Source organism: Brachionichthys hirsutus, chromosome 17, assembly GCF_040956055.1.
Source record: "Brachionichthys hirsutus isolate HB-005 chromosome 17, CSIRO-AGI_Bhir_v1, whole genome shotgun sequence".
Classification (NCBI taxonomy): domain Eukaryota; kingdom Metazoa; phylum Chordata; class Actinopteri; order Lophiiformes; family Brachionichthyidae; genus Brachionichthys; species Brachionichthys hirsutus.
The window spans coordinates 4,323,557-4,347,847 of NC_090913.1; the positions used below are offsets into that span (position 1 = coordinate 4,323,557).

Consider the following 24,291-nt stretch of genomic DNA (forward strand, 5'->3'; position numbering starts at 1 on the left):
GAGGATAGTTAAGAAGAAATGGGACAAGAAGAGGACAGAAGAGAGTAAACAGGAGTACGGGGAGATGAGGCACAAGGCAAAAGTAGAGGTCGCAAAGGTCAAACAGAGGGCATATGATGACCTGTATGCCTGATTAGATAGTAAAGAGGGAGAGAAGGATCTGTAAAGGCTGTACAGACAGAGAGACAGATCAGAAGGATGTTGGAGTGCTTAAAGTGTTGACAGAGGCCAGTAGTGTGCTAGGAAGATGGAATTAATGAATTAGGAAAATGAGAGATAACAAAGGGTAGTAGAGGCACCTGTTGATGACCAGGAAGTGACAAAGATTAGCATGAGTGAATTTATAAATGCATTGAAGAGCATGAAGAATGGGAATGCAGTTTGGCCGGACGACATACCTGTGGAGGTACGGAAGTGTCTGGGAGAGGTAGCTTTTAACGGGGTTGTTTAATACAATCCTAGAGGGGAAGAAGATGCCAGAGTAATGGAGGAGTAGTGTTCAGGTGCCCATTTTCAAGAAGAAGGGAGACAAGAAGGCAGAAGGGAGACATTCAGAGTTGCAGAAACTATAGTGGGATAAAGCTGATGAGTCATACGATGAAGTTATGGGAAAAAGTAGTTGAGGCTAGATTAAGGACAAAAGTAAATATTCCAGAGCAGCAGTACAGTATATCTTTATGCCAAGGGAGAGTACCACAGACACAATGTTTGTATTGAGGCTAGGAATGTGGAAGTACAAGGAAGATCAGAAGGAGCTGCATTTTAACTCTTATGAGCTGAAGTTTCTCGTTGGTGCCTTTTTAGTTACCTTATTTTGAAGTAGCTTTTATCTTTTCTGTAATTGTTGATTTGGCTTTTTTGTTTTTAATCATTGCATGTTTTATGTTTAATGTTTTCTTTTCAGTGTATCTTGACCATGAGGCATAATTATCTATCGATCTATCATCTGTCTCTGTATTTGTGTCACATGGCATATATTTTCCTGCTCATCTAAGTAGGAATCTAATTTGTTCATTTGTTTCCAGCACATGGAGAAACTTCATCCTTCTGTGTCTCACAAACATTCACAACTAGGTTTTAACACTTGTCGTACTTTAAGTGTAGCTGATTTGAGCTTGTAGTAATTTGATTTGTCTGCTAGTAAATTGAGCAGGAATGAATTCTTAGAATTATTTGCAAACCAAGCCCGCAGACAGATTGAGTCAGTTGGGGCGAGGCTCACTGTTCATAGGAGGCCAAACCCGTTTCTGTGTGGTGGGGGTGTGTCCCTTCCAGCTCGACTAACCTGAGCAGCTCGTCTTTGCGATCGATCACACGGCAGGCAGCTCGCGTCTCCTCATTCATTCACTGAGCCTCTCCTGAGAAGGGATGCCTCTCCATAGCACTTTGTCCGGCAGGACGTCCAGCTCCGTCAAGGCCTTGGACACGCAGTATGATGGGAAGTCATTCAAGCAGTTGAGGCAGGAGTGTCTGGAGAGAGGGGTCCTGTTTGAGGACCCAGACTTCCCTGCTGCAGACTCCTCGCTCTTCTACAGTCAGAGTGTCCCTGTGAACATTGAATGGAAAAGGCCAAAGGTATGTGGTCACATATATATATATATATATATATAGTACTTCTGATAATACAGTGCATTATTCTAATGAAACTGCCACTGAGGTCTTTGAAGCAATTCTGCTTCAGGGGCATCAAAGAAAATTAAGTTGACTTTGTGTGCGATGATCCAGTAATGGAAAAAAAGAAAAATGATTCCAGTGAACGTACATTCAAAGTTGGTTTTAACACAAAATAAAACAAGTCTGTGTTTAGCCAGCTGCAGCTGCAGAACCAGTTTTGCAAGAAACCATTACAAACTGATTAACGTTCATCTGTGTCCTGCTTAGTTGCATTCTGCAGACTTCGCATTTGTATTAAGCTGCTTTTAACTAATCCATTTTAAACCCAGTCATTTTTACAGTTTCTGGATTTTTGCATGACATTTTTGCTTTTGGTTGTTGTTGGTTTTTACGTTGCTTCTTATGTCATTTTGCTCTGTAAATGGCTGCTAAATCTAAATTTTTAGCTGTTAGCATGCCAAATGCTGACCTGGATAAATAAAATGGACAAAACTGACTGGTTATGTTCTGTAGAATTTCTTTTTTGGGCGTTCCCTTAGTAAGAATGCTTCAATGGCTTGCATGTAGTGTGTGTGTGTGTGTGTGTGTGTGTGTGTGTAGGGCTGTCTGTGTGTGTGTGTGTGTTTTATTGTTACTATGACTGTGGACTAGGACTATGTCTGGAATTTGAACACACCTATGAAAGAAGCCTGTGTCAACTCTCACCTATCACTCTTTTTTTGCTGTTTGTTAATAACCTGTTCTTCTCACCTGTTCAACAGGAGATCTGTCCCAACCCAAAGTTTATCGTAGGCGCTGCAGACAGGACGGATATTTGTCAAGGACAGCTTGGTTGGTATAAATAATCAGCATGAATCCTTTTATATTCCGTACTGTATTCGATATGCGCACACTTCTTTAACCATGATGACTTTTGTGCCACCGCAGGCGACTGCTGGCTCCTGGCAGCCATTGCATCCTTGACCCTCAAAAAAGATGTTCTGACGCGAGTCGTGCCCCACGACCAGGAATTTGACCACACGTATGCTGGAATCTTTCACTTCCAGGTACACTGCCAAGCTGATTAGATGCAAACTGAACCAAGACAATTGATTGGCTGGCGCTTGGACTGGATTCCATGTAGTCCCGATCCATTAGAATGAGAAAATAAAACATCTGCCATATGAAACATACAAATAAACCTCCCAAATGTATTCATATTGGATGCAATAACTATAGAACATATTGAGCTATGGGTGGTCCTCATGTAACGACGGAGCTACCTTCTGAAGAACCCATCACTGAACAATTTTCTCTTTAAATGAGACCCCCTTTAATTGACATTTTGTGTACATGTAGGCCTTTTATACTGTAGATGTGCACGCACTCACTCACAACTCTGCAGGCGGTGCCTTCCGCTGACCGTAGCAGCGATTCCTTCCTAAACACACACTTTTAAGTTTCGGAAAGCCCGTTAAATAAGCATATCGTTAAGTGAGGACCACCTGCTTTTATTTTCTTTTGATGGCCAGAGGATCAAATGTCACACAACTGCATTTCATCCAGGAAGTGGTGATATACTGTAATGTCAAAGCAATGATTTGCCTTGCTCTGTGCACTTTGCTACATAGAACAGCAGCTTGTAATAGCGGCATTTGAATTTTCCACCCTGCGCAAGATGTCATAAAAAAAGGCTTCCTTGTCTGTTCTGATGCCTTTGATCAACAGCATCATCACCTTATTCCAGTTTGATCAAAGTGTAGCCATGGGCAGATCTCATGCTATATAGATGAGCTCTAACTGGCTGCACTGAACCGCACCACATAAAGTGTTTGATGATGTGATTTCAGTTCTGGCAGCACAACAAGTGGCTGGACATCGTGGTGGATGACAGGCTGCCATCTGTGAGGAATCAGCTCATCATGCTTCACTCTGCCTCCAACAACGAGTTCTGGAGTGGCTTGCTGGAGAAGGCTTATGCTAAGTAATTATTACACTTTCTTTGTTGTTGTTTTTTTTATTAACAGTGTGACAGATAATAAAAAATACCTAAAAATGGCCCTTTCCATCCGCCCAGTTTCTCAAACGTTCAGTCAGTTTCAGCAATTCATTTTTAGTTTACTGTGAAAAGGAATTCATCTTCCACCGTGGAAGATAAGATGGTTTCTGCTCAAAGCCCTTCAATCGCTGGAAGCATTTTTTGTCAAAGTTTTTGCTTGCAAATTTTAGAAATCTAAATTCAACTGATACCATAAATGTTTCTTAACTTTAATCATTAAATATATGAAGTCCATATCAACCCCTGTGATGTTTATTTTAGATTACATGGCAGCTATGAATCCCTGAAGGGCGGCAGCACAATGGAGGCCATGGAGGACTTTACTGGTGGGGTGGGGGAAATTTACGAAACCAAGAAAGCTCCAGACAATTTGTTCTCAATAATGAAGAAAGCCCTTGATCGAGGCTCCATGATGGGATGCTCTATTGATGTAAGGAACTATACCACGGAGAAGAATTAGTTTTCATATTAGGGGATCTGCTCTATTTGGAATCTGTCTGTTTTTTTTGTTTTCTCCAGATCAGCAGCTCTGCAGAGTCTGAGGCCAAGACAACCACTGGTCTGGTGAAGGGACATGCGTACTCCATCACAGGCCTGGAACGGGTAAGGGCCCCGCCCCTTTGTTGCAGAACTGCTTCCTGTATGTCACCGATAAGTCAATGTCAAGTTTCAAATACTGTAAACCAATTTTTTTTTTTGAGGAAAGAGGAATTTTATTTAACTTCAAAGGGAAATTCCAAAGGGGAATAAAATAAAATAAAACACAATAAATTATTGATGAAATCCAAATTGCATTGACACAAACACAAGCCAGCTTTGTAAGAAATCTGGAGACTGCTTTTTCTAAAAACACAGTAAATTAGCCTCCGCCAATGTTGCTGTCATCGAGATACAAAACAATCATCTCCAGGCTATGGCATACAAAAAATAAATATTGTATTGTAATGTTAACCATCCATTTACTTTATATAGAATTGTTAGCACAGCCTACATTGCAATTAGTGGCAGGATATTTTAATTAAAATGTTTACTGCATACAATTACAAACACACATAATGTTTTATTTTAAATGGACAAAAATGACAACAATATCCCAACCTGGATAATCACTGAAATGTAATAATCTCTCGGACCTTCCTACCTGTCTGGTTTTCAGGTGAATTATAGAGGGAAGCCAGTCCAACTGATCCGGATCAGAAACCCCTGGGGTCAGGTTGAGTGGAACGGCCCCTGGAGTGACAAGTAAGCATGAAGGACAAAAAGAAATACGAGATGATGGACAGATGTGCAAAACTTTGCCCTCCATTCGGATCTCTTTGTGTTGTTTTTACATCTCAGTATTCGGAAAACCAAATAAGCAAAAAATATAAAAAGAAGAAAATAAAATTATGTTTTGAATGCATTATAAAAAGCCAACAACATGTTTTATAAAATGTTCATGTTAGTGTTTCTCTCACGTTGGTGGATGATGTGATTTTTCTTTTTTTCTTTTTTCAGTTCCAGAGAATGGGGTTATATTGACAAGGCAGAAAAATCCCGCATTCTGCAGAACTCAACAGACGATGGAGAATTCTGGTCAGTCCATGAGACAAATGTCCAAACTCAATATAATAAAATGACATAATCTTCAGCATTAGGCTGTGCAGACTACATGCTCTTTGTGTGCAGGGATGTAGTGACACATGCATCACATTTAATTTTCACAATGATTTCACACTTTAAATCGATATAATATAACTAGATGGAGAATAAATATGTCGCTGAATCACAAACCTCTAAAGATAATGTCAGTGAGTGTCACAGAACCCTTCACACTACTAAACATGATATTCTCATTGTGTCCCGCAGTAATGGAAAGTTTTACACACCTGTTCAATCCACTGCCAATAGAAGTAAGCTGTCCATTTCATAATTGGAGATGAAGTTGGTTTTGTGTTTGATCCAGGATGGAGTTTGAGGACTTCAAGAAGAACTACGACAAGGTGGAAATCTGCAACATGACCCCGGACGACTTGACTGACAGCACAAAGCGCCACTGGGAGGTGAACCTGTTTGAGGGAAGCTGGATTCGTGGCTCCACCGCTGGAGGCTGCAGGAACTACATTGGCAAGAACAACTTTTTTTTTAATTTGAGACTGAAAAAACTTTTTTTATGGTGTTTAATGTACCGGTATATATAAATTGAAAGTGCCTTTAAACGCTGCATCTTTGATCTGCAGACACATTCTGGACCAACCCGCAGTTCAAGGTGAAGCTTGAGGATGCTGATGATGAGGATGATATGTGCAGCTTGGTGGTTGCTCTCATGCAGAAGAACAGACGAAGAATGAGGAAAGAAGGGTTGGATTTAGAGACCATCGGCTTTGCAATGTACAAGGTCAGAAAGGAACCAAACACATTTCTGCCTCGAGTGTTTTTTTGTTTTTATGGCTTCAAATTTTTCTCTATCGAAGTAACTTGAAAAATCCCTCACAAGTGAAAGTAACGCAAAGACATCAGATTGGTGTTTCTCAAATTTGAAATGAAAACTTCAGCAGAATTTACTTAACTCAACTAAAATAAAAGTAATTTAATCCTATTCTAATTAAATGTTCAGGAAAAATGACATGCAAATATCTGCAATCACAATCAAGCAAAGCCCGCCTTCTGGTAAACACTTCAGAAAGGCAATATTCAACACTTCCTTTGTCTGTCTGCTCAGGCACCAACTAACGAGGACCAAACTGCAAAAGATTATTTCCGTTACAACTCGTCCACGGCTCGCAGCAGAACCTACATTAACATGCGGGAGGTCTCCGAGCGCTTCACATTGCCGCCTGGGGATTACCTGTTGGTCCCGACCACCTTTCAGCCCCACCACGAAGCTGACTTCCTTATCAGGATGTTCACTGAGAAGAAGGCTGAAGCTCTGTGAGTGTTCCCTCCTGGGTTCAGTGTGAAGAACAGAACCCTTCATTGAACAAAAATATTGGTGAAAAATAAGAGGGGTCGGACTCGGTACACAACATCAGCAGCCACTGACTCTTTTTTTTTTTTACGCAGAGAGATGGGGAGCAACATTGATGCTGACCTCCCAGATGTATGTATATCATCAAGGATTTGAAAATCAATGAACACACACCTCCCGTTTCCTGGTGCTGATGCTGTGCCTGTTTCCGCCAGCCTCCACCACCCAGTCTTCCAGAGGAAGAATCCGAAGAGGAGAAATTCCTAAGAAAGTTGTTTGACCAGCTGGCTGGCGATGTAAGCAAAAACAACAACACAGCTTTAATATACTTTCAGCTGCATACTCACAGCATCCAGAATGCTGCTCCGGCACAAAAAATGCTGCTGATTGCAGAGTCGTATGCATGATTTTTAACCGCAATGTTTCTGCAGGACAGCGCTATCTCTGTCAGAGAGCTCCAGCAGATGCTAAACGGTGTTCTCAGCAGACGTAAGTAAATGTCATTGGAGCATTTTAGAATTTTTGGAGCGCTCGTATCTCGGAACACTTCTTATATACTGTCTTATATACTAATATATTACATTATATTACATAATTATAACATTATTTTCCAGGAAAAGAGATCGAATTTGAGGGCCTGACTCTCAGCACCTGCCACAGCATTATCAACTTGATGGACGTATCCTTCTACAGAACCGACTGACTATTCCAAACCTGCGATGGCTAAATTTACCTCACCCTAAAATGTGTATGCAGGAGGCTTTATGATGACCACGATGCAAAGTTTTGTCCTTGACCCTTAGCAGGTGGACGACTCAGGAATGATGGAGTTCCAGGAGTTTAAGGTCTTCTGGGAAAAGATGAAGAAGTGGATTGTGCGTATTGATTTGCATTAATGATGTTCATCCATTTCACTCCATTCATTATCTCTTCATCCACGTGCTGAAGAAATTATGGATGAAGTTGATCTACAAAAAAATGTATACATTCATGAAGCTTCACGCCGCTGTTGCAGCATTCTCCTGAAGCTGAAGCAGATAGGAAGAAACAAACAAACATTAAATAACTCCAGTCAACTCATATGACTGACATAATTCACATTTCCAGAAGCCCTGAGATCCCAGTTTGGTTTGAAAAGATGTTACTAACAACCAATATAAGATGGAATCTACACAGTAGCCTCTAAGATAAAAGTATTAGCATTACATCACGTGCTTTATGTGATGAAGCACCTCCTGTTGTAAAATCCTCCACTTGTGTGTTGTCCTTATCAAGGAATGTAAATAACATCCTTTCAAATACGCCTGGGATCTTGGGGCCGTTGGTTCTGGTTCTGGTTCCGGTGAGGTTCCTCAGTTTGTCCAACTTCTCTTGTCGCAGATGCTTTTCTTGTCCTTTGACACCGACCGTTCAGGGAAGATGTCTTCCTACGAGCTTCGCAGCGCTCTCAAAGCTGCAGGTGAGAGTCGACTGAAACTTGAACATTATTGTCACATCTTTGTTTTTTACTTTAAGAATTTAATGTAAAACTGAAAGAAAAGAAAAACTGAAGGCCATTAGTATGTTTGCATTTCACTTCTGATGTATAATCAATATAACACTGCAAAAAAAAAAAGGATTCTTGCAAATGGCATAAGGTGCTTAGTCACTGCAGCTTTGATAGTGGGATCCAAGGTTGTACAACTTGCTGTTGTACTCTAACAAAAGCATGAATAATAAAACGGGATTAAAGTCCTACTGCAGCTGCTGATAGAGGAAGCAGCAACAGTATGAGTCATCCTCTTTAGGGAATGGCTTCGTGTTTCGGCTTTAATCTGAATGCTGCTCCTTTGTTCCATGAAGGAATACAACTCAACAACGAGCTCCTGCAGCTGATCTGCCTGAGGTTCGCTGATGCCAACTATAACCTCGACTTTGACAGTTACCTCACCTGCATCGTTCGTCTGGAAAATATGTTCAGTATGTGGAAAAAAGACATTAATAGAAAATCCTCTGTCTCGGACTGAATTAACTGCACTAATACTTGAAAAATGGTCACTGCAACTTTGAGCTGACAGAACTTGTTTCTCTCATCCAGGAACTTTCCAGGCCATGGATAAATACAAGAAGGGACGTGTGAACATAAACATGTTACAAGTAAAATGGCATTATATAATTACCTGGTGTACTAGTGGTGTACCTGGCTTATTATGTCTCTTAATATTTGATCAAATTCATATTATAAAATAATCAGAGTTGTTTTGATGTATTTTCATTGAAACTTGTTTTCTGCTTTACCTCACAGTTCCTGTTGCTGTCAATGAATGTGTAGGAACCCTGGGAGGAACCAGGAGCCACCAGAAGAACAAAAGCACAACAGTCGGTTTTGGAATGCAGGGTGTTTAATTGTCAAGCAGAAACGATGAATATGAAGACACATTTTAATTGTTATATTTCTGCAAATGATAGGAGTAAGTGTGTGTTGAGCAATTATTACATGGGTCTATAAGGTATTGAAATTCATATTTTTTTTCTTTCTTATGCTTTTGTGCAATCCACTTTATTTTCTCTGTATGAATGTAAAGACGTTTTGCATAAAATTACTGCCTTTGATGTGGAAAAATGGACAAATATGTTTTTCTTTTTTGATTGGGTAAGATTGAAGGAATATTTGGAATGTGAACAGTATTCAGAACAAGACATATTTCTGCTTAACTGTATCAACAATTTGGCTGCCGGTGAGGTTAATCTTATTGTTAAATGAAGTAAAATAAAATTCAGGGGTTCCACCCTTATATCTTGATTGACTCCAAAACTCTCTTCTTTGGGAAGAACAAATAAGCCTTATCTCCCAATGTAAAAAAGAAATATGAACTACTGCATATCACATAATATTAATTATTGCTGTGAAAGAGATTAGATTATTTGTTTTTGGGCTTGTTTATTTGTTAACAGGATCATACAAAACATTTATGGATTTCTATGAATTTTGTGAATGGGGCCACATTTATGGTGAGTTCGTGGCATTTAAAGCGGGTACAGATACAGTGCACATTTGTTGTTAATAAAGGGAAGAAGTAGACATAAAGGGGATTTAAATTTAGTGGAAAAGACTCAAATGATTTTACAAACAAGTATTCCATAAAGTGCATCGACAGACACTTCGGCAGGGCAGCGAGATCAGATTCCTTGCACTAACAAACTTAACTGGAGACAGCATGTGAAGAAAGAAAAATGCAAAAAAGTTAATTTTATTTGAATTTTGACAGACCAGGAAAAGGGAGCAAACAGTAGGTTTTATATTAAATATCTACTGGGCTTTTATGAAATCAGATTACGACTGTATGACACACATGTCTGCAGAGGAGACACATTTAAATAAGATGGATGCAGAACACGTTCAGGCCCTGCGAACATGTAGTGCCGCATTTCAGACTTCCCCAGTGACTGCAATGTGGACCGAAATTGGAGAAATGCCACAGCAAATCAGAAGAATCACAATAATGTTGGACTTTGGAACCAGTTTGAAAGAACAGAGTGGAACACACCCTAGCAAAACGCTATCCTACATTAGTGCTGGAACCACAGTAAGAAGAATGTGGAGGATAGGAAATAAAAAACCTCAACAATTAGACTAGATGAGCTAATATGGTTTAAGTTTTAATATTCATATTACATCTTTATTTTATGTTAGTTTTCATTATTATATATACCGGTAAATTGTATTGTATTTTATGTTTTATGTTTGTTTCCCCCCCTGTTCTGTTCCATACTCCAGTCCAGTAGGTGGCAGTCTTTGTAAAAGATATTATTCGAAGTGCTTACATCCGGTAATGGCCGGAAGTAAGTAGCATGGCTGAGGAGAGTCAACGTGGGTAAACACCTACAGTTTCTGGATTTAACTTGTGAATTCGTTCACCGGTTTGTTGTAGTTTGAGGTTTCCTCCGGTGGAATGAACTAGAAAGAGAGTGAGTCCGTTTCAAAATGGTAAGCAGACATTTCTAATACAAAATATCGAATGGTTTATATTTAACTTCAAACACGTACAACGTTAGCTAGCTAAAGTTCCTACCTTACTTTACGGTGGTGTTTGACAAAGGGCAGACTGAAGATTGTTGAGAGTTCAAACTGCTTCTTAAACAAATCCGATATATAAATATGAAGGATAGAGACATAAATATGGGGGGCTTTCTTATATCCCTGTGTTACACTAGCTGAGTAAGAAAATGTAACATAGACAAAACACGAGTGATAAAACAAGTAGAATAGGACAAACATGGTAAAACGGATTAGTAAAAGGGTTAATCGCGTTTAAAATTAACCCAAATTAGGAAACACAGAACATTATGAAACAGGTAGGCTTTACGAGATAAATCGTGGAGTTTTGATTATTTATATTCCATTAGATATCTAGGTTATGGAGAGGCTGTATGTATGTATTGTAAGAAACCCATGCATTATTGTACTGTAACAGGATTTGGTATGCGAGGCACAATACATTTTTCACACTTTTGTATGATATGGTTGGGAAACGGTGTGTTTTTCTGAATTTTGATGAAATGCTTGTCAAATAGTGAAATTCCCAGTTTGTATGTTACTTGGCTCATCAATCAAATCATTGGAGCTCCTAGAAAACACCTCGCAGGCGTTCACTGGTGTGTTTCTCTTCCAGCCTCATCGAAAGAAGAAGTGTTTCATTGAAAAGAAGAAGGCCGTGACCTTTCACCTCGTCCACAGAAGTCAGAGGGATCCGCTGGCTGCAGATGAAAAGGCCCCGCAGCATGTTCTCCTGCCTGTCTCCAAGGTAGTAACCGGAAAATGATTCAGAATTTCAGATTTAATTTTGCTTTGGACCTTTCTTTCCTGGCTCATTAATCCCCTCGCTGCCGATCAGATTTATTTTGCACTCTCTTTGATTACAAGCAATCAAATGAACATTAAAGTATGTGATATTTCTCAGGTGGTAGCAGAGAAGAGGCGCGAGGAGCAGAGAGAATTTGGCGTGTTCTTCGATGATGACTACAACTACCTGCAGCACCTGAAGGAGTCGTCGTGCCAAAATGAGCTAGTGGCAGCTGATCCTTCCCCCGCTGACGGGCGACTGTCACGTCTCTGTGAGGACAATGAAGAGGATGATGCGGGGGCTGTTCCTGTAAGTCGGCCGTCAGATATTTTGGATGTGATTCGTCTTTTAAATGAGGGTTTAACAAAGTCATGACCTCACCATGTAATTGACTAGCGTGTGGTCACGCTATCAGTAGTGTGAAACTCAAATAACTTTGAGTAACATCCCTGGCGGTCAGATGTTGGCCACTTTAATCCCCAGAATCCCACAGTATGTTCACGAAAGAGAAACAAAATTAGAGGTTGACCTTTTTTTTTATGTTTGTGCTTCGTGTGGAATCGTGCTCGTCTCGTCGATGAACAGGTACCTTCCATCAACCTGCCATCCTCCGTCTTTGCGTCCGCGTTTGAAGAGGAGGTGGGACTTCTGAATAAAGCTGCTCCTATCTCAGGTGAGAAGCCTCGTATTGCTGCTAAATGGGACCGGTGGCTTTTCACAAAAGCAGTGAACTGTGTGGAAACTGCCCTGTTCAGTCACAGCATCGCTTAAATAGACTCTCAGAAGCACAAAGCTGTCTCGTTAGGTCTCACCAATAGTTGTCATCGTGACAAAATCCAGTTTGATGCCGGAGTTAAAGGTCAGAGTTCATGGCTCCTCTGTTCCAGTAACACTGGACTAAGATGGCATCATGGGAGCCCTGCAGCCAATCAGAGTTCTAAAATGTCTCTGTGACACGTTCAATTCAAGCAGGGAGATGATTCTGGCAAATAAGCAGTACTCTGATTACACCTACCGGTACATTTATTTGTACTGAAGCTCCCCTCAGATTCAGGCATCAATATTTAGTTTTATCCTCTTGCTCACTTTTTTCACGTGTTCCTGCAGGACCCCGTCTGGACATGGACCCCGACATTGTGGCAGCTCTTGATGATGACTTTGCCTACGATGACCCCGGAAACGTCCTAGAAGATGACTTCATGCTCAAAGCAAACAGTTCAAGTGGAGCAGTGGGCAAAGAGTAAGAGGGAATATATCTTTATTTCCAGCTGGTATTGTGATTTTCTTTTCTTGTCTTCTCGGCAACTAAATGACAGGTGAATATAATCATCAGCGATCGTCTCTGGAGCATATCTGGAGAGCAACGTTTAACACAAAGCAACCATGATAAATAGTTGTTGGTTTTTTCCATGGATGTGTGAAGGTCCTCAATAGCGTGTATCAAAACCGAGATGCACCGCTCTCTGGTGACGAACGTGTTACTCGGGGATCAGGTCCACGTCGCCTTCAGAAATGTAAACTCGCTTCGTAATAGTGATGATTCAAGTTGTCTTTTTCGACTTGAGGTTCTTCGTGAGTTCGTCTATCTCAAAAATCACTGCAGCTGCTACGTTTTCTGTAACCTGTGATAGAGATGATGATGATGATGATGAGTGGGAGGACACGGATGAGGAGTGCAACTCCGAGGACGGGCTTTCTGGTGATGAGGGTAGTGACGAAGACGGCGAGTGTCTGTTCATGGACGAGGAGACGAAAAGTCGATTCACGGAGTACTCGCTGACGTCGTCTGTGATGAGGAGGAACGATCAGCTCTCCTTCCTCGATGACCGATTTGAAAAGGTAAACGTTTCATATACTGTAACTCCTTATCGTGGGATTAAAAATGTACTTCAAGAAGTTTTCTGTCATGTTTTCACCGAATGTGTGCGATAAATCAGACGGAGCAGCGTTTCTTTTGCTGCCCAGTTAAATCATATCCCTACGCATAAGAAACATGACGGGGTTAGACATGCAGATCAGCTAATTACCGGTAGTGTATTCCACACACATCCCGGAATCAGCTTTCCAGCTCATCCGGGGGATCTCAAGGTGCCTCCAGGTTGCATCCGGGCCGGTCTGGGAAGTGCGACTCATGTTAGAACTGCCACGAGAGATTTTCTGGCACCGTTTGCTGAATGAAATGTATCAAATTGCAGCGATACAGGATGACTTGGATTCCACATGGGAGATGATGCGGAATATTATTCCTGCTCCCACTTTGAAATGTTCAGATACTCGAGTTGTTTTTCTGCCTTACCTCGAAGCGCTATTTCAGTTCTGTGTTCTGTTCTGTGTTGGTTTAGTTTTATGAACAGTTTGATGACGATGAAATCGGTGCTCTGGACAACGCCGAGTTGGAAGGCTTCATTGAACCGGACAGCATGCGCCTCGAAGAAATTATCAAGGACTACTTCATTCAGAAAGAAAAGGAGTGAGTGAGAGCTATTTTCTCTGCCCTCAATGTACTTGTGCGTCTTATGGGACGTTTAATTAAGATATGGATTCCAGGTGATCAGTAAAGCATCCGATGTTTTAAATAACTCAGCTGACTCCTTTCTACCTGCTTCTGGTTTAGATTCCGGAGACCTGACGACCTGGGTCCCAAAGAACTTCCGGTTTTGAAGGAGGAAGAGAACAGTGACATGGAGGAAGAAGAGCTGGAGACTGTTGTCGTGGTCTTGCCAGAAGAGAAGTGGGACTGTGAAACAATCATCAGTGAGTTGTAAACATGTTGCCAGCATCAAATTCTACATGACCTGTGTTTTTGTGCTATTGCCAATCACATATTGGTCTTCCAATGATTTACAAATCATCGCAGACTGTTTTTTTATTAACTTTTTTCCCCTCCGATGTCCCGAAATGTTCTGAAACGTGTTAATACAATGAGAAGAGTTTATCATGTGGAAGGACTTTTCTTTGACTGTGTAATGTTTCTCGTTTTCTCGAGGCACGTACTCCAACATGTACAACAGACCCAAAGTCATTGAAGAGCCAACGGCGGTAGGAAAATGCCTTCTTTTGCTTGATTTTATTTCCCATTACAATAAGAAGCACATCAAACGGCCATCCATCGGCAATCTGCTCAGCGACACAGGAAGATCCAACTTTATTATGACCAGCTGGTGGCGCACATCGCACCAACTCCTCTAACCCTGCTGAAGACGATAAAGATTCACAAGCAAACAAGTCTGGAGAGAAAATCTTCTGAGAAAACCAGCTAAAATGAATGAATTAGACAACGAGGAGAATTCACGCTGCAGACCAACATATAGAATGTCCAACTTTAGCTTTATGTGACATAAAAACAAGTCAAATACATGTTTTTGTCTGTTCCTGTTCTCTCTGTCTCTCTTTCTCCACACCTGTCAATTTCCTTGAGATGACTTTCTGTTATGATCTGGTGCTACAGAAATACAAATGAATTGAATTAAAAGTTGAGCATATTTTATCTAGGAAAATGATAAAGTAATAATTTATAGTTGACAAAATTAGAGTGGCGATGAATCTAGTATCTAAGCCCATTCGTCTCTGTCTTGCTGAGTCCCATGGACCAGTCTGCAGCAGAGTTTTAATCTACACGGTGGACGTTTACTTCCTCTTCCCATTTTCTGTCGAATTCTTGTACAAATCTTCCAAAACTAGAAGACAACCACGCTGATCCGAAGCTGTTAATAATCCATCCATCGGTCCAGCCAGTCTTGAGATACCGAGGAAACTATCTATACCCTTCTCTTGTTTCCATCTGTCCTTAGCCAAAGTTGATCCATGTTTCGAGTAAGACCGGTATTCCACTTGACGTACTCCACACCAGAGGCCCAACCAGCAAGCAGGCAGAGCGCATGGCGAGGATTAATGACTCGGACCTGCCTCGCGTCTCCACCCAGCCCCGCAACAAGCAGGAAAACAAGCAGGAGAGGAAAGCAAGGAAACAGGCCGTCAAGGAGGAGCGCAAGGTGAGAGAGAACGATGTAAAAGCCAATGATGTCGCTCTGATGGGCTGTGTCTTTAGATGACAATAATTCATTAAGTTAAAACTTGATGTTCTTTATCCATGACTCATCTCTGTTCATAATAAATAGAAGTAGAAGGTTTTTAGTTAGAAATCTGCATCGCTAATGTTAAATGCACGGAAGGGGAAAATTGCGATAATATCCGGTTCCGATCCAGATGAAATGTGTTGGTATGATAGAGGCCCCCACCCTACATGACTGTCAAATACCATAAACATTGGTCAATAATCAACCGAGATATTGAGAAACAGATTTTGAACCTCCATTGACTGCAATGCTACAGGAAATTTCAAAGTGATCCAGGATCTCTAAAGTATTTAGTTATATTGTATGCTCATTTTTGTTCCTTACATTTATGACATTTAGATACATTTTATTTTGTCTTTTTTTTTTTTTTTTTACTTCCCTGCTGCAAATAATGCAAGTTTCCAGTGGGACTGATAAAGGATTAGCTTATTGCTAGGCCTAAATAAATGAAGTTCAAAGATGTCCTGCACATGGTGGCCCAACTCACCGCAGTCAATTTCAAATATGTCTGTGTCAATTTTGCATTTCAGGTTCCAACCAAACACTTTTTAAAATTTCACTTCAGTTTCCACAATTGCTTTACATTCTTGCACTTTTGTGCTTTACAGGAGAGGAGAGAAGAGAAGAAAACCAACAAGCTCGCATTCAAGGAAGAAAAAGCCCGACAGGAGAAACAGATGTTCAACCTGAGAACGAATATTCAACACATGAAACTTTAGTTGCCCTTGCTGTCGCTCTCGCCCGCAGTTTCCAGATGTTAAAGACGACATCAGTGGAGCTCTCAGGACCTCACACAGCCTGAAACAAGCGGACTCATTGGGTGTTAAGATGCTCTGGGTTTTAGACCTGTTTCCACAAATCATCAGGAAAGAAGTTCATTTTCTTCTGTCAATTTAGAAGACAATGATAAAAGTAAAATTAAATTCATGTACTGTACAGTAAAACAGCTCAACTGTATGTGTTGCTTTTTGTGCATCACAAGTTGTCCGACATCAGAAATCTACTTCAGATTTTAACGTCAGACCCTGATAAAGTGTTAAAAGAAACGCTTGACATTCTTGGAAATGTGCCCAAACTGCCCATTTGATTTCTTGTTCGGGGTAAGATGAGATGCAGCTAGTTTAGCACAAAGGATGGAAACGGGGAAACTGGTCTGGCAGTCGTCACACTGCCCACCAGCAACACGTTAGGGCAACTGCAGGTTTTAAAAAATTAAACCGGTTACCCTGCTTCAGGGTATGAGGCGCTACTCGGATCATGGACATTCCATTCTCACAAGAATTTGGAATGACAGAAAACATTCTTAAATAAATACCCTCCTCATATGGAAATGATTGTGTCACATCAAAATCAGTTTGATATTAGTTTTTATTTCCATCATAGTAGCACCTGTTATTAAAGCCATTTGTAGATTAGCCACGAAGCAACAACCCACTTGATTCAGACGAACCAAAGACAGCAGCGGCTCACGATGGGTGTGTCGCTACCAAAGAGTTTCAAAGTTATTTATAACGCCGGCTAATCTGCTGGAGTTCAAGTCCAGCCGGATGAACTGCAACATCTCTGGTATGTCTCTGGAGATTCCCAGTCATCCAGGTCGTGGCAGAGCTTTAGTTTTATTTTTTTGTTATTTAATCAGGCAAGTCAGTTGGGAACCATCTCTGATTTACAATGATGACCTGGACTTATGTTGTATGATGGTGAAACTAAGCTGGAGAGAACCCATACACTGCACACAGGAAGGCCCCAGGTGGAATTGAGCAAAAGACCTTGCGGAGAGGCGACAGCAACACGCTGCCGCCGTGCTGCGCAGATCTCTGGAATTGTGGGAAAAGCTTTCCTGCAAGAGGGGTGCAGATGGTGCAGTGGGCAGTGCACATGTACGGAGAGTTCTGCTTATTATTGGTGGAATCCATGAAGATATGTAGCATCAATATTATCGTGAAGGTGAGAAGTTACTGACTGGATATTTGCTTCTGGATCTTATAATTCTGAAGTCTTATAATTCATTCCTAAGGAAAACATTTTGAGGTAAACACTTCCATTTTCACTCGGATGTCTCTTGAGCAAGGCACCGACCTGTTAGAGGTTCGAATAGATGAGTCCCCTGGGTTTTTTTTTTACCTTCTGCCGTAAGCGATCGCCATTTCTCCATCACCGCCCATGTCCACATGCAGAATGTGCGGGCGGTCGTAGGGCGATCTTTCCGCTTCCTCTTTCTCCAGATTCATATTATCACACGCCGGCTTCACAGAGTCGTCCTCAACCGTCCTGCGTCCCTCGGCCATCAACCCCACTGCTTCCAGCGGCTCATCGCTCAGCTCTGCAAGCTGTCCTGCGTATGATCCCGTACTGCTGCTGTCCCAGAGGCCATCAGTGGGGGTTCCCTCCGTCGCTGAGCCCACTGAAGGATGCTTGCGGGAACTGACCACCAATTGGGCAGCGGAGATCTTGGTGTCGCACACAGGGTCACGGCTCGGCCCCTGTTCCCTGTGGCTGTGTAGCTGGGAGGTCAGGAGTGGGTAAAGTCAAAACCAACTACTGGCACTTATTTAACAGTGTCAGGCTTGTATCATCTGATGTGACACCTTACCAGAGACTTGGGTGGAGACTTGGGCGTCTCCATCAGGTAAGACTTCACCTTAAAGATGACAGCTATCACGACAATTAGGGCCACGACGATGGGCAACAATATAGCAAGCACCAGCACACGGGCATCTGCAATAAATATATATATTGTTTTGTATTCACAGTGCAGAAGCGAGAGTTTGGCACAAACGCAGACATTTTTTACACTTATCGTCCACTTTATCGGGCAGATACCGTGCGTTCCAGCATGAAGTCTGTTTTAATGATGCAGATAAGCAGAGCTTAAGTCATTTAGTCTAAAGGTTTAAGCATTGAATTAAGTTTCTGTACACCCATCAATAAAGGCCTCCAAGCGTAATGTAAAGATTCCTCTGAGCCAACTTGTACATTTCAGAACAAGTTAATAAAACTCATCACAACCTTCATAAAGACAGATCATGAGGCAGACGAGCCTAACAAAAGAGTTTATGATGCGAGTTGGCAAATTAAATTCATTTTAATAAGTCTAACCCTTTATAGCTAAACGCACCATATTTGATACAATTGGCCTTTCTGGATTTTGATCTACTTCAGAAGTTTGATATTTTTTTCTGGAAAAAACTAATGAATACAAGCCAACACATGCGTCTGCGTTTTCCATGAAAAACAATCGGGATTTAGCTACTTTAAAATAAATTAGAGCACATATACAAGTTTATGTAAAAATCTTTTTTTCTTATTTCCCAAAAAATTAAGATTTCTGACGATTACTTAATCGTGCAGGCATTAAAGGGTTAAAGAGACTTTAGGAATCAGTACATTCACCAATTCAAAATCAACAATAAAGAATAACCCTCTAAAATAAAGTACAACTTGAAAACTACTCAACATTAGTAATGCGTTGCTGCACACTGAGTATTTGTGAGTTCATGCTAAGGAACAGCTGATAGATCTTTACTTAAGTGTTTGAAGAAGCCCCTCCCAGTTCACACTTACTAGTTGTTTCACGAGTACAGATGCGGTCGGTTTCTCTGAACAACACTTGGCCGACACCAATCTCATCCGACAACATTCCACTCAGCGTGATGCACTCCGGAAGAAACGTCATATCGTGTTTGCAGTTTTCTTCTTTGACTGAGCAATCGAAATCTTCAGCTACCTGGAAGTGAGACAACACAGACTAAATGCTGGTTTTCCTTTCGATAATAGGGATATTATTGCAATTGCAAAACTAGCATTTGACCTTGTTGTAAGGAGGAGGCCGAAAGCTCAGTGAAATGCTTTTCACAAATCCCTTCATATATGTACGCAAACAAAAATATGTTATAAACAAACCTTTAGGAATGGGAATTCTAGCTCTTGAAGGTAAGTAAGCTAATCAACGGTTGGTTATGTGTAAAAACGGCCTGATAGCAGGCGACCTGGATCCTTTAAATAGTGAATAAAAAAACAAAACATAGGCAAGATAATTTTCGACTGTGCAAGGGCTTTTGATGATCACTACAACTTTGAGATATGAGCTCTGACACAGCAGCATCCGTAGCTCAACTAAAGTCACTCACTGACCTTTTCAGAGTTGCAAATGTCCTTTAAATTCTGCCACACGTCGTGTAGTTAAGTCTATGTCTGTACTCACATCATCCGTAGAGACAGTGAACCTCATGCTGGCAGTGTCGGGCTTCCAAGTTCGCCGCAGCTCTTCGTAGTAGTGGAAGGGATTTCTAAAATGGACCGTAGCTCCGGACTCCTTAGCGTCCAGAGCAGCCGGAGGGACATCTAATTTACCTGCGAGGACATTTCATCATTTTATTTACTGATTCACAGGAATGAAACAATTCCCGTTATTCGCCGTGCACTTACAAATGATGTCGGTCGTCTTTACATTGTTGAAGGTGAACGTTTTAGATGTCACTGGTTCCGACTGGTCGCCTCCCTGTATGGCTGTTACAGTAACATAAAAGTTGTCCATGTAGTACTCTTCAGCTGTCCAGATGAAGGGTGTCAGATCATGGTGTTGGTCTGTGGTTCTCCACACTGATTTCCTTGAATATGATATACAAGTACATGTATTTATGTGAACGGTACAGCAGATCATTCCTTCATAGGAGTCAACATTTTTTTAATAATAATATATATATAAAGTGCTAGTTTTAAAACATGATACACTTTGTGTCACACAACACATTTTTAAATCATCAAAAAGCATATACGTACATATATTTCATTACATTAACTCTTAATTCAAGCACTATCAAATGATTTAAATTTTAAACACACTTTTAAGTCTTACCCAACAACTCCTTTGACAGTGACATTGAAGCTGGTTTGAGTTTGCTGGTTGCCATATTCCCAGCTGACTATGACTTGAACATTTGCACAGCTCACACTCAAATTGGTTGGCGGAAGAACTGCGAGCAATGAAATGTGAAACATGCATCAATATAACCAAAGGTCCACGTGGATTAATCACAAACGACACTGACACTTGGCTTCCGCTATCAACACGCAGCCACACACGCATGACGAAGTGATAAACGACAACGTGATCAACTAGGTGTCTAGAAAAAATGGGAAGTTTTGAGTTTGGTCACTTTGAACCCAAAATAATTTTGGCGCTAAGGAGACCAGCTGCTGTCATTTTGAAAGTGGAATATTTTCCCATTCCCCTCTTATTTAGGATTTCAGTTTAAGGGTTTGCGATGATGTTCTTCATATTTTACAACTTGTAAAATATGAAGAACATCATCGCAAACCGGCTGCTGAACTCAACTTATCACTCTTTCATGGAGCGATGCTGCTGTAGCATGTGCACAAAATGGTTTGGCTTTTTTCTTAAAGGCTTTCCCTGAAATAGACCTTGTCTACTTGGCAACAAATGCTGCTCCAACATATGTATTTATCATCCAGAATTAAGATTACCCATGCCATGAGGACTAATGCTCCCCCCCCCCCCCCCCCCCCCATCATGGATTGCGGCTTTTGCACTGCAGGATGGTCCCTCTCCTCCTCGCCCAGAACGTGCAGTGTCTATGAGTTCCAAAAGGAATTTCTCATTCTGACAGATATTTGTCCGTTGTTGGGCTAATTTTAGTATTTTCCCTGTAGCATGTGTTTAACTGTTTCTGGTGGTTTACAATAATCCTGTTGAACATTTACTTTTTTTATGGAGCGTGTGCTTTAGTTCAGAGTCCTGAGTCGAGTGATGGCTGCTACTTCGGTCTCTTTCCTGCCTCATGTTTTAACATTTCTGACCTGTTTTTTTATATTGTAAAAATGTCTTCCTTTTGTTGTCTCCCTATACTTGCTGGATTTTTATTTATTTATTTTTTACACGTGTTGTGGTTCTCTGTAGTTTTAGTCTCAGTTTGAGCTGAAGCTATTGTGGTGTTTTGATTGTTGTCCTCCACCCATTGTAAAGTTAATACTATTACACCACCGTAAATGCAGCCACATCTCTTATTGTCTTTTTGATGTTTATTTTAGACTGGGGAAAGGGCACTGCTGCTCCTGTGCTTTCCTCGGATAACCTTTGCAGCTTGTATTCCACCATGGTTCTTTCACAAGCCAGCCCACACCTTCATGTTGTAAGGTTGTTGTTTAAGTAACAGAAAAAAAAAAAAAAGTTGGCAAGAAAAACCAGATGGCAATCAAATCTGACCTAAAGGGAGAGCCAGGAGATTGTTACATTATTTAGTAATTAGGAATTAACAAACAAACAAGCAAAAATGTTCTGTTGGGTTTTGAAAAAAATAAAATAATTATTAACTTATGACTAAATAATGACATGGTCATAAAACAGAGGACGACAACTTTGATCCATGATAAATGGAGCAGCCAACCCTGAACACATCTACAACACTACAGACATATTTCCTATTTATTGCAGTCACTTTATTTTCTACGACGCTCATTACCTTCAAATTTGAAGGTTTCTCCATTTTCTAAATGTAAATAACTACCGGTAATTGTTATGGAGTGAATTTAAACACGTAGTTTGTAACGTATGCAAACTGTCAACAACGAGTCTTTCAATTTTAACAGCGAGGAAAATCAACAATTTTTATTTAATGAGAATGAAAAATGGTCAGACCCACTATTAAGAATATTTTAAGGTCATCAACATGTGGAACATCTTTATCCAATAGCAAATTAACTTAACATTTTCTTTAGAAAAGTGGAAACATATATTGATATTTATATTTTGTGTCAAATAAACTATATCTGCAAAATATTTGATAAATTATATTTAAACAAGTAATGGTAAATTGGTAATCCTTGTTATGGCATCAAGTGATTCCTGAGCATTAATATCAGTTTCAGGCCCATCCCGAGATCAAACGACCTGCTTGTGTTTTCAGCATCTGGAAACATCCCATAATAGTGATTTTAACTGGACTGTTCCAGTGTTACCACTTCAATCAGTGGTTTTTTGTTTTGTTTTTCCCACTTCAATCACTGTTAAACCTGGAAAAGCCTCGCGCATGACGTCATTTCGAACCGTAATCAGAAATCCAGTTGTTTCAGATTTAAAATTTTCAACCAAAGAATCTGAAGTCCACGTCCTGCGTGGAGTCCAGGAATCCACGGACTTACCACTTCCAGCAGAAACTCCACTGATCGGGAAGAGGAGGACAGGAAACAACATGTTCACAGGCAGCATGGCTCAAACTGTCCAACCGGCTTCCTTCCCGACACGAAACACGAAACAACGCAAGGAAAAATAAATAAAAATCACGCGGCCTGTCGTTACAAACATATTAATAGCAGTATTTATGTCACGTTCTTTCTCGGTTGCCTTTCTTGATTCCACAAAAACACGCCTGTAGGGCGAGAGTCGCGCGGTTAAACCTCAACCTGTGTATTGCGGAAGGTTGTGACGAAGCGAATTTACCTGTTTCACACCTTTGCGACGTCATAGGTTCACAGCCTGGGGGGGGGAGCCAAGTTGGCAGAGCGAGAGGCAGCAAATGACATACCTAATAATAATAATAATAATAAACTTTACTTGTGGAAACTGATGCCATGACGTTTGGACAAGTCAGTCCTGTAATTGATACCGTTAGTGTTCTCTAAACTAAAGAGCTTTCTTTTAATGCATTACAGTATTTATGTTGTAAAATGTTAGGTTTAAAACTTCGAAAGGATGCCGCGTTACTTTGCTACTGGTTAAGAAAGCGTCGTGAGAATAATGTTAAGCCTATTGGCTCATTAAGCAGAACTGAATTTATCAAATCGTAATTTAGTTTTTTTTTTACTCAACCAAGCTTCCACGTTGATTCCAAAACGTAACTACAAGTTTTAATAGTGTTATAAAGGAGGAAGAAACCACAGATGTCATTCTGGTCCACTCATAAGGGAACAATTTCACTTAGATAAAAGCTTTGTATATCAGCTAGACACATATCAGCCCTTAAATTAACATATGCAACATAACACCACATTTTTCAAGTTTAAGTTTAGGTGTTTAGTTACTTTCGGGGAGGTTTATCCACATTTGTGTTCTTTGTAACATATCTGGAAAAAAGAAATAAAATGTTAATGAAATTTCAGAAGATCTCGGGGTGCAAAAGTGAGAATTGAATCTGTGAAAACTGTATCCTGAATGCAAAAATGTAAAATGTGCAAAAATGTATGGCCTCAAATGTAAAAATATTTAATATGAAAGTGACAAAAGTAAACCAAATGATTTATTCAATAGAATAACATAATTGAATTAAATGTATATTTAATTTGTAAAATCAAATACAAAGAAAAATAAGACCATAGCACCACTGTCTACTGGTGAAATTTAAGTGGAGTATACATTGAACTTCGTTGTGAAAGCTCCTTCCATTGCACACTTGATGGGTCAGTTCACCTGAACTATAACCCGTATGTTCATGCGACACTTTATCCAACTGAACAATTCTGACAAAAAAGCAATTGAAACGACATCAAATAATATATTGCATCACCGCTGTGTGTCCATGCCAGATCTGACTGGGCCTGAAGGCTGAATCAGAAGCATCTGGAACTAGATTGACGATGCTTCACCTGTCATCCAAGAGGCTTCTTCAGTTCTAACTGATTGGTAGAAAATTTCAGGCATTTAGACTTCTCTGAGGTCATGAACAAATTTTGGCTCGTCGGGTCAGGGCTCCGCAGTCTATCTGCATCTGAAAGATAAGGGATAGGAAGACTTTGAAGGCAGCATCTCCGAACAGAGAGGGCAGGTGATGAGTTAAG

The 24,291-nt window shown here is 40.6% G+C and overlaps 3 protein-coding genes across 3 annotated transcripts; 2 read left to right on the top strand and 1 right to left on the bottom strand.

Moving 5' to 3' along the window:
• Positions 1–1,368: 1,368 nt before the first annotated feature.
• capn9 (calpain 9) lies at positions 1,369–9,665 on the top strand. Its single transcript, XM_068750895.1, has 20 exons — positions 1,369–1,575; positions 2,376–2,445; positions 2,542–2,660; positions 3,444–3,577; positions 3,914–4,082; positions 4,172–4,255; positions 4,809–4,894; positions 5,150–5,227; positions 5,598–5,758; positions 5,872–6,029; positions 6,354–6,562; positions 6,695–6,731; positions 6,815–6,895; positions 7,031–7,088; positions 7,214–7,278; positions 7,406–7,474; positions 7,980–8,058; positions 8,442–8,558; positions 8,677–8,735; positions 8,884–9,665. Exons 1-20 carry the CDS (start codon positions 1,369–1,371, stop codon positions 8,908–8,910), a joined length of 2,067 nt encoding a protein of 688 aa, XP_068606996.1. The 3' UTR covers positions 8,911–9,665.
• Positions 9,666–10,427: 762 nt separating this feature from the next.
• On the top strand, positions 10,428–16,445 carry ltv1 (LTV1 ribosome biogenesis factor). Its single transcript, XM_068750729.1, has 11 exons — positions 10,428–10,566; positions 11,252–11,383; positions 11,540–11,731; positions 12,008–12,095; positions 12,530–12,662; positions 13,054–13,261; positions 13,765–13,892; positions 14,037–14,176; positions 14,409–14,461; positions 15,214–15,414; positions 16,107–16,445. Exons 1-11 carry the CDS (start codon positions 10,564–10,566, stop codon positions 16,215–16,217), a joined length of 1,389 nt encoding a protein of 462 aa, XP_068606830.1. The 5' UTR covers positions 10,428–10,563; the 3' UTR covers positions 16,218–16,445.
• A 156-nt stretch (positions 16,446–16,601) lies between these two features.
• On the bottom strand, positions 16,602–22,798 carry ifngr1 (interferon gamma receptor 1). The gene is made up of 7 exons (XM_068750730.1): positions 22,660–22,798; positions 20,357–20,474; positions 19,927–20,108; positions 19,703–19,851; positions 19,063–19,225; positions 18,092–18,216; positions 16,602–18,002 (listed from the first exon to the last, which is right to left on the bottom strand). The coding sequence occupies exons 1-7, from the start codon at positions 22,724–22,726 to the stop codon at positions 17,619–17,621; spliced, it is 1,188 nt and encodes a 395-aa protein (XP_068606831.1). The 5' UTR covers positions 22,727–22,798; the 3' UTR covers positions 16,602–17,618.
• Positions 22,799–24,291: the final 1,493 nt, after the last annotated feature.

Coding starts and splice junctions, on each gene's coding strand:
- capn9 (XM_068750895.1), top strand. CDS start 1,369: ATGCCTCTCCATAGCACTTTGTCCGGCAGGACGTCCAGCTCCGTCAAG. Junction 7,089..7,213: donor AAACGGTGTTCTCAGCAGAC/GTAAGTAAATGT, acceptor ATTATTTTCCAG/GAAAAGAGATCGAATTTGAG. Junction 8,736..8,883: donor TGAACATAAACATGTTACAA/GTAAAATGGCAT, acceptor TTTACCTCACAG/TTCCTGTTGCTGTCAATGAA.
- ltv1 (XM_068750729.1), top strand. Junction 12,663..13,053: donor AGTGGAGCAGTGGGCAAAGA/GTAAGAGGGAAT, acceptor AACCTGTGATAG/AGATGATGATGATGATGATG. Junction 14,462..15,213: donor TCATTGAAGAGCCAACGGCG/GTAGGAAAATGC, acceptor ATCTGTCCTTAG/CCAAAGTTGATCCATGTTTC.
- ifngr1 (XM_068750730.1), bottom strand. CDS start 22,726: ATGCTGCCTGTGAACATGTTGTTTCCTGTCCTCCTCTTCCCGATCAGT. Junction 20,109..20,356: donor ACTGTCAAAGGAGTTGTTGG/GTAAGACTTAAA, acceptor ATCATATTCAAG/GAAATCAGTGTGGAGAACCA. Junction 18,003..18,091: donor AGTCTCCACCCAAGTCTCTG/GTAAGGTGTCAC, acceptor CTGACCTCCCAG/CTACACAGCCACAGGGAACA.